Below are 13,138 nucleotides of genomic sequence, written 5' to 3' on the forward strand. Positions count from 1 at the left end.
TCAACTAAAGCACACGTGACATACTGTAAATACAATGTCCTGCATTTCATAGTGTCGTGCGTGAAATGGACAAGGTTCACCAGATGATGGGATACTGCCCACAGTTTGACGCCATCTGGAGCTTTCTGACTGGTACCGAACACCTGGAAATGTATGCTCGTGTACGAGGGGTGCCTGAGGAGTCTGTCACCAAGGTACCAATTTTGATTCACCCAAGGTTATTAAAAATAATGAAAAAATATTTCGAGGAAATGAAAATTGCATCTCAAAATTTCAGGTGTTCTGTAGTGCTGAGACAGTTACTTGAACTCATTCATTATCACTACCAGCCTTTTTGGGGAATTTGGTCAGATCTTTCATGTCCCACCGATTATTTTCTGCCATTGACTATATAAATGTAGAAATGGACCAGAAGATTGACTAGGAGCTTTTCTTTCCAGAAAAAAGTTAATGCCGTGATTTTTCTGATCTCCATCACCAGTGGAGCATGGGTACATTTTATGAAAGACTTAGTATACCTGTCAACCCGAGGCCATTGGCGAGTAATCTTACGTTTTATATAGCGTGCAATATGAAACAAAAATATAACTCAATTTTTGAAATAATAGGAATTTATTGGTAATATTGTCACATATAACCTGGTGCAATCAAAGAACAATCAATATCTTCAACTCGTGATTACTAATATTTAACAGCGACTTTTGTTTTAATTGTATGTAGCACTTTTGGCAATTTCTATCGTGTCTTTTGATGGCACTTCAGCTCGCAATTCAGTTTGACTTGAAGGTAGTTCGTATGTGTGACCAATTATAAATTTAAAAAGTCAATTGATTAAATTAACTTACCGTTGCAATCTTTGAGTCAGGGAACATTTCTTTTGCTAATTCTGAGAAGTGATCAGCAATAGGCAAATTGTGTTCAGCAACAAATTGGCTTAATAAAATCTCAGCTTTCGTCACTTTTCATTCTGCAGACTGCATCTTTATGACCAGTGTTGTTAGTCTTACTTTAAAAAAGTAATTAATTACAGTTACAAATTACTTTTCCCAAAAAGTAATCGAGTTAGTAACTGAGTTACCTGAATGTAAGAGTAATTAGTTACTTGGGAAAGAAACTGGTGTAACCTTTCATGTTTGTTTTTTTCATTTTTTCAAAAAAAAAACAAACAAACAAACAAACAAAAAACGGTAACCTTTGCTATGTTTGGGAGTCATTTAATGTTGTTAATCAACCGTTAAAGTTGTTAAAATTGATCCCGTTTTTGCATTAATTCCCTTCTGTCTACTTTCGACATGTGAAAGTTTTAAAACTGTTTCATCATTTAAAGATAGATTCAAGTCAAGATTTCGCCGATTTAGGAGTATTTTAGGTTTAAAAAAAAAAAACTACAACAGAGCCTTTCTGAAACGTCTACTGCTTTCAGATAGCGGCTGTTTACTAATCCTGCCGAGTCTGTCATATCGCATCTAGTACTATATGCATTAGAGATGTCCCGATCGATCGGCGTCCGATCACGTCATTTTCAAAGTATCGGAATCGGCGAATTAATATCGGCCATGCCTTATATTAACATATATATATTTCATTAAATCGTTTTCTATTTGTATTTAACGTTTCAGACATAATGTGTTACACTCATTCAGATTCTTTAGTTTAGGCTTAAATGTAGGATTATCAAAAATATCCCATTATTAGCAGCTAAAAATTAATTAATAAATGTGGCACACTTAAATAATTATTGTTAGTAATGCATTCATTATATGATCCTCTCACTCATCATTGTGCTCAATTTGTTACAACGCTGTTTTACCTATATAGAGAGATTAAAGCCAGCGTTTAACCCTTTAACACCGAACGTGTCGGCAGCGACGCGTTTACGCATATCGTCTTTGAAGCTTCGTCACGCTGTAATTACATCACCCACGTGGTGCTGGTTGGTCTCGTTTGAAAGTGCGGAAGTTGATGTCCACACCAGTTTTTATTTGAAGTCAATCAGCCAAGAAAAACGGGAGATAATGTCATTTGAGTTTTATAGTTTTATTGCACTCATAAATATGCATTAAAACGCTGCATGGACCATGTATCCATCTCCATATTTCCATCATTTCTTGTCCTTTTTCAAAACCGAAAGCAGCACAAGAGACCACTTATCCCAAGTGTCGTTGTGATGTCAGGAAGGACGAACCGAATGTTCATTCATTCATTCATTCATCTTCCATGCCGCTTATTCCTCACGAGGGTCGCGGAGGTGCCGGAGCCTATCCCAGCTAACTACGGGCAGTAGGCAGGGGACACCCTGAACTGGTTGCCAGCCAATCGCAGGGCACAAGGAGACATACAAACATTCACGCACACACTCATACCTACGGACAATTTAGAGTGTTCAATCAGCCTACCATGCATGTTTTTGGGATGTGGGAGGAAACCGGAGTTCCCGGAGGAAACCCACGCAGGCACGGGGAGAACATGCAAACTCCACACAGGAAGGCCAAAGCCCGGGATTGAACCCTTGATCTCAGAACTGTGAGGCAGACGTGCTAACCACTCAGCCACCGTGCCGCCCCGAATGTGATCATTTTTAATAAATTTCCGAGCGAGGCGCCAACTATTGAAAGGGAGGCATGCGAAGCAAGCAACGGCCGGTGTTGTGCCGAAAATGCACAAGACCGGTTTGTTTGAGCGAGCGACTTTGAAACGTCCAGAATGAATCTAAAACTACATTTAGCACAAGCTAATGCATTATTTCATTAACTCAAGGAAGAAGATGAGTCGTCAAGTTGAATAAATATTATCAAGCTTCAAAACGGTTGGTCGAGCATGTTTGGTTGTCAATGGGACGTCAACATTACAAATTTTGAAAAAAGATTTTGGGATTTTTTATTCTTTTTGGGTCCAAAATGTGGATTATAATTGGTCAGTGAAGAAAACAACAGTTTAGACATGAAGTTCAAGGTGTCCTGAAAAAAGGGACCCAATTTGGCCATTGTAAACAATTTTTTCTTTGAAATATAAAGGCAACATCAAATGCATGCAAATTTGGCCAAAATAGGCTTAGGTGTTAAAGGGTTAAGGAGTAGAGTGAATTTTGGTAGCCTTTGAAACAGAATTTCAAACGGCGTTAACCTTGCAATCCCTTGCCCTATGATTAGAAAATCATGGGAAGCAATGTGGGGAAGCAAGGTGGCAAAAGATCTTTGTCCTATCACCTTAACTTATTCCCTAAAGACGAGAAGAAATATCCATTTGTAGCATGACCCACAGTCATGGTTTTACTTCCCAGTTTCCATCATGGTTTCACTTCCCATCAAGGATTGAGGCATGAAAGCTCAACAAACACACTAGATGGCCAAACACACTAGATGGAAGTATTTAGTCATAATACACAAAGTCACAAGTCTTTCTATTCATGGATCCCTCTCACAGAAAGAATGTTAATAATGTAAATGCCATCTTGAGGATTTATTGTCATAATAAACAAATACAGTACTTATGTACTGTATGTTGAATGTATATATTCGTCCGACTTTGATTCATTTTTTTCTCAATGCATTGCTAAAATGTATATGATCGGGAAAAATTAACGGGAATGATTGAAATTGAATCGGGAGCAAAAAAAAAGCAATTGGATCGGGAAATATCGGGATCGGCAGATACTCAAACTAAAACGATCGGGATCGGATCGGGAGCAAAAAAACATGATCGGAACAACCCTAATATGCATATGATATCTAGTTTAGCATCAAGTGGGCGTAGATTGCAGGCTGTGGACTACAGTTAGGAAATATTGGAGCCACTTAGCCTAGCATCGCATCTAACGCCATATACGACTCTTCCCTCCTTCCCACTCCCGCTCCTGTCTCCATGTCTCTGACTTTTCTCATGTCATTCAACCAACGTAGTAACGCATAGTAATGCACATTGTCTCGTTGCCAAAATGGTGACAAAATCTGAACGGAGAACGTAATGCACGAAAAACGTACAGATTTTGAACGTACGGTGTACACATTTAAAAATCAGTCCTCACTTGTACAAATCACGCCGAAACCGTGAGTTATACTCCCGCGTTGCGGTGACGGCGTAGCGACTACGGCGTCATTTGACATTCGATAGTTCTGCGGTGAGGGAACGCGTTGCTCTGTAATTCACCGCCAAGCCACTAGAGGGATGTGGCGTTATGTTTGTACGGTTTTGGGGCATGATTGTTGACTACTTCCGCTAGTCGGAGAAAAAATAAACAATGCAAGATGGAACTCTTGAAAGTAAATATTCTGCTCATCAACACTGAATAAATATTGAACATACAAATGTTGACGGGCAGGCGACGCAGAAGACGGTTTCGAGGCGGTCTGGCCGACTTTTGATGCCGCACAGAGAGTTTTAGACTCGGGTGAAGAGAGCTAGCTGTGGCGGCTAGCTTCAAACTGGCGTCGAGCACTGCGTTCAAGGTCTGCAAAGCCCTCCAGCCAGATTTGTTTGCCGTGTCCAACAAAACCAGCCAGTGGGAAGCCATAGCAGATTTCTGGCGTCTAGGGAACTTCCCAAACTGCGTTGGGAGGCTTGATTTTAAGGTTATCATAAAAAGCACCGAGGCACTCTCAATCAGTGATGATGTATTGTGTGTGTGAACTGTCTGTTATTCAAAATTAAAGATCAAAACAACTCTTTTGACACCAAATCTGTGCTTTATTCTTCATATACTTGAAACATATGTACACAGTAAATGATGAAGTGCACCAACCAAAAATACGACATAAAGTGATAAAAAGTTGGCAGTTTTTGGCCGACTGTGTCACCGCTTCGTGTGGCCACTCGATTCCGACCACCCACGTCTCGGTGGTTCTTCCTTTTATTTATTTTTTCGATCGCCGACCTTGCCATTTGGCAGTCACAATAATAATTTCTTGACGAGACTTGCTCTTCGATGATACTCCCGTCGGCTTGGTGCATTTTTGCGTGTAGAAAATAATGTTTGATTCTATTCTACAATGGCGGTGTTTTCGCCCGGAAACAACAGTCTGAGCGGACCAATCACAGTCCGTTTTCGCTACGTCAACGCGTCTACGCGACGCGAAGGTTACAAAAATCGAGAGGTGCGCGTCAGGCTACGGCGTAGGGTCGTAACTCGATTCTTCCTTGACGGCGTAGGTCTGACGCGGAAGTATAACTCAGGCTTTAGTCTTAGAGCAAACAACTGAGAAAACGAGCCTTTTCCTAAAAGATGATTTACAAGCAAAACTTTATTATGTTTGTTTATTTTTTTTCTTTTGCTCTCAAGCTACAGTCATTGAAATACAAAGGAAATACAGTATTTAACATTCGGGGCATTTTCAATGCTAATGCGGACATAAAGGATTACAAAAAAAACAAACATGTTATCAAATTGTTATATTAGGGATGTCCCCGATCCGATCACATGATTGGAAATTTGGCCATTTTTCAGAGGATCGAAATCAGGTGAAAAGGATTGGATTTAAACAAGACAAAATTTATGGGCTGAAATGTTAAAAAATAATCCAGAAATGCAATCGCATTCTTTGAAAAGGAACGTCCTGTAGGGCATCTTCTTCCAAAAAAGGCCAGTCTCATCCATGGTAAACACCTGCTCCGAGAGATAGCCACCCTCTTCAAAAAATTTGGGAAATTGGTCCGCAACGTAACAAACAGCTGTGTCACGGTCCGCCAAGGAGGCCTCCCCATGCAACGTAACGCTGCGAAGTCCAAAGCTCTTTTTGAATTTTTCAAACCAGCCCTTGCTGGCAAAAATAACACAATTTTCTTCACCTGAAGCACTTTTACTAAGCTGTGGTTCATCTTTGTCGTAGTCGGCATCACCGCCACCTTCATTCAACTCTACTTCAGGAATGACGCCATCATACAGCGCTTTGGCTTTTGCCCAAATCATGTTTGTATCTAGAGTCAGCTTCTTTTCCAGACAGTCCGATATCCACACTGTTAGTGCATTTTCCATTTTTACAATCGTCTTGCTGTGAGGAGTCACAACTCGCTTAGTGTCCCTGGAAAACGACATTGAGGCCCCCTTTCGGATTTTCGCCTCGTCTTTTTTTATGTAGCGAACAGTTGATTCATTTAGTCAATAATGGCGTGCAACAGACACATAGCTGTGGCCAACTATAAGCATGTCCAACAATTGAACTTTCTCGTGCACCGTCATCATTTTTCTTTTCTTCTTGGGTTTGCTAGAGGATTAAGCAGGTGGAGGATGCTTTGGAGCCATTTTCCTTCGCCAGCAGCAAGGTTAAACATCTCAGGCAATCAGCTTGCGATATTCCTGAGTAATGCTGGCTGGCGAATCAGAGCGGTGGATTTTGAGTTGGGCGGGCTCTCCTTGCCTTCTGCCAGGGAACGGGCAGCTTTTACACCATATTTTCTCCATTATTTCAAATTTTTATGCATGTATATATATTTTTTTATTTTGACTAAAAAAAATCCACGGTAGACTGAAAATGCGAAATTCGAAGCGCGAAGTAGCGAGGGATCACTGTAGTGTGTGTGAAAGACTATGCTACTATGTGTGAAAGAGTATAGTAGTGTGTGTGAGAGACTATACTACTACGTGTGAAAGAATATAGTGCTGTGTGAGAGAGTATAGTTGTGTGTAAGACTATACTACTGTGTGTGAGAAAATATGGTTGTGTGTGTGAGAGTATACTGGTGTATGTGAGAGTATATTAGTTTACATGAGAGACTATACTACTATATGTGAGGGTATAGTCGTGTTTGTGAGAGGGTATACTAATGTGTGTGAGAGAGAATATTCGTGTGTGCGTGTGAGTATAGTTGTGCATGTGAAAGCAAGTATGATTTACTTCTCAAACAGCCTTCCATACTAACGTAATATGCTGCAGATCTAAACAATTAAATATTTTTATTTAATTCTGTAATCGCCATTGTTGAATGTGCTGACAACAAAGTTACACAAAAACTATCGGTGAAAATCAAATGTATCAATCCATGGAGGTCTGGATTTGGAGTTCAATTAAAATTAAAGTGGAAAAACATGCTACAGGCTGATCCAACCATGATGTAATATCCTTTATACAAGTCAAAACGAGGCTCAGTAGCGTGTGTGGCCTCCGCGGGCCTGTATGACCTTCCTACCATGCCGGGGAATGCTCCTGATGAGGAGGCAAATATTCTCCTCCTCTTCTAAGATCTGGACCATGGCATCAATGAGATCCTAAACAGTCTGAGGAGCAACCTGGAGCCCTGTAGGAGATTCCAGGAGACAGGTAGTTACTCCAGGAGAGCTGGACAGCGCCGTAGAAGTTTCTTGAACTCTCAGCAGGATCGCATTCTGCTCCTTTGTTCAAGGAGGAACAGGGTAAGCACTGCCAAAACCCTACAAAATGACCTCCAGCAGGTCACTAGTGTGAATGCTTCTGACCAAACAATCAGAAACGGGTTCCATGAGGATGACCTGAGGGCCCGAAGTCCTGAAGTGAGCCCCGTGCTGACTGCCCAGCACCGTAGATATTAACTGGCATTTGCCATAAACCATCAGAATTTGCAACTACGCCACTGGCTCTGTGCTCTTCACCGATAAAAGCAGGTTGTACCTGAGCACCTGTGACAGACGTGGAGAACGTTATGCTGGCTTCCAGAGCAGAGTGACAGGCGAGTCACGCCTTCATTCATCCATCAGCTGATAAAGACGCGTCACAACAACATCAGTGACCCTCTGACGAAGGCGGAAGTGCCCGCCGAAACATGTCAGGTAAATAAAACTACCTACTATTGCCTGGGATAAAAGAAAGGGTTTGACGAATATATAAGTGTAGGCAAAATGAACTCTATACAACTATTAAGAGAAAGTTATGGCGAAAATTGCGTCAAGGAGTTTCGCCTCCTAGAAAGGCTGACGAAAAAACGGGCGCGCTATCGAAACCACCTGAAATTCAACCTGCGCTGCCGGGACGAGGAAGTTATACCGGCTAACCTGAACATCAAGAACCCGATCCCAACCAGGAACGCGGAGCGGATTATCAGAAAAGTGCGGATGACTTGCGTGCGGTCAAAGAACGGATACGATGCACAACCAGTAAACTCAACAACATCAACAGTGAACTACAGCTGTTAACGGAGCAGTTTGAACGCCGATTTCCCCTGGACAACAACAAGGTAGCAACAATACGCGCACACTTGGACAACATACACGAACAAGAATTCACAACCACCAAATGCCGACACATCCGCAAACTGGACAGACTCATTGCACAGAAAAAGAAGGCAGAACCGGACCACACACACATTAACGATAAATGGATTAAAAACATGTCACAACATAATCTCACGCAGGCCGAGCGCAGCATATTGTCAAAAGGACTCAACTACGCCGTCACACCCAAAAAGATACCGCAGGAGGAATTTATTTTAGCAACGGAACTAGCATGCGAAAAAATACACAACCCAGGACAAAAAGCAGCATTACGTAATGAAATAGCAGGAATACTAAAAACGGCCAAACCACCACCCAGCAATATTACCAGACAGGAAGCAAGAGCGATCGCGACACTATCAAAAAATAAAGACATCACAATCCTCCCAGCAGACAAAGGCAGAACAGTAGTGATTATGGACACGGACACATATGAAAAGCAGATGCAGCAGTTACTACAGGATGATGCTTATGAGGTGTTAAAAAAGGACCCAACAGAAAACAAGAAGAACAAACTTAAAGAACTACTCAAACCATTACTTAATGAAAAGAAAATAGACAAACAGTCGTACAACTGCTTACTATCCACAGCAAACATCATCCCCAGGATCTACGGCACACCAAAAATCCATAAACCAGGTACACCTCTCCGCCCCATAGTAGACAGCATAGGATCAGTAACATATAACCTCTCAAAAGCACTCACAGAAATAATAAAACCATTACTGTGACTCACAGATTAACATTGCAAAAACTCAAAACAACTTGCCACAGAACTCGCAAACATAAAAGTACAGAAAGGTGAAATGCTCATATCACATGATGTCATTTCCCTCTTCACCAAAACACCTACACAGGCCACTATACATATAGTTCACAACAGGTTAATTGCAGACAGAACACTCAAAAAACGCACAAATTAACAGTACAGGACATCACCCAGCTACTTCATTTCATCGCCACTCCCACATACTTCCAATATAGAAACACAATTTACAGGCAAAAAGAAGGATTCACCATGGGAGACCCACTATCTGCCATCATGTGCGTTTTTTTCATGGAGGATTTAGAACAAAAAGCACTCACGACAGCTCCGGATGAATACAGACCCACACTATTGAAACGCTACGTAGATGACATTCTAGAAAAAGTAAAAACAGGACATACACAACGACTCACAGACCACCTCAACACCATGGACACCACCGGCAGCATAAAATTCACCCATGAAGAAGAAATAGATCAATCCATAGCCTTTCTGGACATAAACATACATCACACAGACAACGGCGACATCAAAATAAAAGTACACAGGAAACCCACACACACCGACCAATACCTTCTATGGACATCGGAACACCCCACTATCCACAAACTATCAGTAGTCAGAACACTATATGAAGGTATGACAATAATAACGGACCCGGAAGACAGAACACAGGAAGAAAAACATATACTGGACTGTCTCAGGAAATTAGAATACACAATATTCTAATTTTCTGAGACAGTCCTGTACATTAATCCACCATTTAAAGCAGGGGTGTCCAAACTTTTTGCAAAGGGGACCAGATTTGGCGTGGTAAAAATGTGGGGGGCCGACCTTGGCTGACGTCCTTTACATAGAACAATATACAGGACTGTCTCAGAAAATTAGAATATTGTGTATTCTAATTTTCTGAGACAGTCCAGTACAACAGGCATTAAAAAGGTGTCAGAATCCACAGTGGGCAATAGAAAAAGGTGCAGCACAGGTCAAAAACAAGAACAACACAACACAGGGGGGAAGGAAAAAACAAACAAAACAAGAACACACAGATATGGTGATGTTGCCGTACATGAGGGGAGTCACGGAACGTATCCAAGGGGTCATGAAAAAATACAACATAAACACACCGGTCAAACCACACACAACACTGCGCCAGATATTGGTCCACCCAAAGGACAAAATCCATCCAGAAAACAAATGCAACTCAATATATGAAATCCCATGCAAATCATGCAATAAATCATACATCGGGGAGACAGGGAGGAGCTTCATTACAAGAAAAACCTAACACAAGAAGGAATGTGAAAAGGAGACAACAATGAGACAAACAAGGGCAATAAAGGCACAATCACAACAAGAACATCACAAATCAGCCATCACCGATCAATGCAAAAGGGAAAACCACATCATGGACTGGGAAAAGGCCAGAGTCATCCGCACCGAAGAAAACAAACATCAGCGCTGGATCAGGGAGGCCATTGAGATCTGCAAGCGGGGCCCGAGGACCATCAACAGAGACGAGGGGGCATACATGCTCTCTACGACCTGGAATCTCTGGAAGGACGCACAGACCTCTACAGATAAGTAGTGTTATTTAGATAATGGCACCTTGACTGCTATGAGGTATCTGGGTGAAATCTTTGGACCCATTGTCATAAGCTAGGGTGGTGCAGTGGGACCTATGTCCCTTCTGGGTCATGATAATGCCCAACCTCATACGCCTAGACTATGCAGGCAGTTCCTGGAGGAAGCAGGAATTGATAACATTGACCGGCCCCACTTTTACCTGAGCTAAACCCAATAGAGCGCCTCAGGGACGTTTCGTTTAGGACCATCCAGTGCCGCCAGTTTGCTTCTCAGACTGTCCAGGAACTTAGTGATGCTCTGGTCCAGATCTGGGACGAGATCCCCCAGGACACCCTCTGTCGTCTCATTAGACACATGCCCAGACGTTGTAGGGAAGTCATACAGGCAAACAGAGGCCAAACACACACTACTGAGACTCATTATGACTTGTTTAAAGGACATTACATCAAAGTTGGATCAGCCTGTAGTGTGTGCAGGCGCCGATGAACGGTGCAAAAATGATTTAATTAAAGCCAAAAAAAAAAAAAAAAAGTACAAAATAAAGGCTGTGGTGATCCAAAGAAAGCACAGTGGCAAACAAAACTCTGTTACTGACAAAAGACTGGTTTTCAAAAAAATTAGAACACGAGGGCTTACCCCGGTAACACATAAGAAACCTGAACGTCACGTCGACGATTCCGCCGCGATCACGCACCAGTGACGCTCGGCGTCAATTTCCATAGGACGCGTTTCACGAGCAGTGCGTCAGTCGAGCGGCTTGATCGGTTCACGCGAGGATTGCAAGATCGCGCGAGAATAGCGGGTATTTAAAGATAATAAAACAACAACCATTTGCCTTTTAGACCACGCGTATTGGCCAGCTTTCTTTTTGAAAGAAGAAAAAAGAAGTCATGTGCTAAAGCGAAAAGCAATCCCAATGACAAAGATTTTAACATGTATTTTACAAATGAAATGCCTCAATCATGTTTTTTTTCTAATGAACATTTTTCTAAGCTTTATTGATGGTTTTTCTCAAATTAAAGGACCACGCAGAAATTAATAAATTTAATTGTATAGCAGGATTTGTATATTATTCGTATTATTTATTTTCAGGTGTTTTAGCTCATTTTAATTCATTTTATTTATATGGGCTATTATTTATTTTATTATGTATTTATGTTTTACAAATGTGATGTAGTATTCATTTATATTCTATATTTTATGTTGTTTTCCTTTAGTTCCTATGTGAATATTAATTCCTACTTGTTTTGTTGTGGTAGGAGGGTTATTGTCACATTCTGCTCCTGGTTAGATTTTGTTTTCCGTTACAGAGCTGGCGGTGTGGACGTTCCCATCATCGCACCTGCGGCTAATTCCAGCAACTCAACATTAGTATATAAAGCCGGCGATCCAAGCCAACGTTGCCGAGATATTTGCTTACTGTTCGCTGTTTTACACCTGTACTTTCGAGGCTCGTTGGATTTGCTAGTTTATGCGTCAGCTGTTTTTTCGTTTGGTTATTCCTCTACTTTGTGCAGGTATTGAGTGTGATTATTTTTGTTATCTTATTGGCTCGCTGCCCACCGCTTAGTTTAGTATGATTTGATCCCCATCGACCTCTTGTTACGGACTCGTTTTGTTATTCTCCCTTTTTCCGCGATCGCGTGTTTTTTAGTTGAATTAAAAGACTCTTGTTACTATTCCCTCAGTTGTTGTCTGCCCTTGGCTTCAATCTTGTTTTCCGCGTTCGCGGATCGTAACAGTTTTGTATTGAACACGGGGGTACTGATGCGCCGAGATTAAAAGCAGAGTTGATACTGTCCTGCCGTGTTGGTTATTATTATAGCAGAGAAGACAGCAGTAAACCAACAACAAGTAAACTGTGACCCGATCTACCCACAGCATCAAGAGAGCTGATGGACTCAGAAAAGTCAGTTATGATTGTATATTATTTTGAAAATTGACCAGATCCACCGTATTTTTACACGACTGACTGCCGGCCTGCCCGATCCTACCTAGTAGTATTTACGCAGGGGGGCCGCGTCTCGCGTCAAAAAACAAACTCTGCTGTTCTTTTCGCGTGCGGGCGTTGAGCGCTTCTGGGACGCGTCCAACACGCGGCCGCACTGCGACTAGTGTGCATTGGCTGATTGACTTTAACGACCGCGTTTCACTGCGTTATCGCGGCCGGATTGTTGACGCAATGTTCACGATTCTGGTGTGTTACCGGGGTTAGATGGACGAGAATTAATGCTGACCAGAACGTGGACATGGACAATGACTCAACAAGGAGTGAAAAGAAACTGGGAGCTTATATACACGCACAGACAAGGGGTAACGAGACAAAGAAGGAACAGGTGGGTGGCAAAGGAGGTTGCAGTTTGGAGGATACACTAGGAGCAGGCACAACAGGTGAAATCAATGAGCAATCACAGGGACACAGTAGGAGGTAACCAACTCAATTTCAACTCAAAATCCAGACCCTCATATGTTGAAACACTTGACTTTCAATGATAATTTTGGTGTGATTTTGTTGTCAGCACATTCAACTATGATTTAATGAAAATAGTTCATTCATTCAGATATACTGCAACCGAATTGTTCCCTTTAATTTTTTTGAGCAATGTATG

General features: G+C 41.8%; 1 protein-coding gene across 1 annotated transcript in view; it reads left to right on the forward strand.

Annotated features, from left to right (window-relative positions):
* LOC130912451 (phospholipid-transporting ATPase ABCA1-like) overlaps window positions 1–13,138 on the forward strand; it is a 273,656-nt gene that overhangs the window by 229,702 nt on the left and 30,816 nt on the right. Inside the window, exon 40 of the mRNA XM_057830556.1 lies at window positions 53–194. Within this exon, the coding sequence (XP_057686539.1) occupies window positions 53–194 (142 nt within the window). The remainder of the gene's footprint in view (window positions 1–52; window positions 195–13,138) is intronic.

This window comes from Corythoichthys intestinalis, chromosome 1, assembly GCF_030265065.1.
Source record: "Corythoichthys intestinalis isolate RoL2023-P3 chromosome 1, ASM3026506v1, whole genome shotgun sequence".
Taxonomy (NCBI): Eukaryota; Metazoa; Chordata; class Actinopteri; order Syngnathiformes; family Syngnathidae; genus Corythoichthys; species Corythoichthys intestinalis.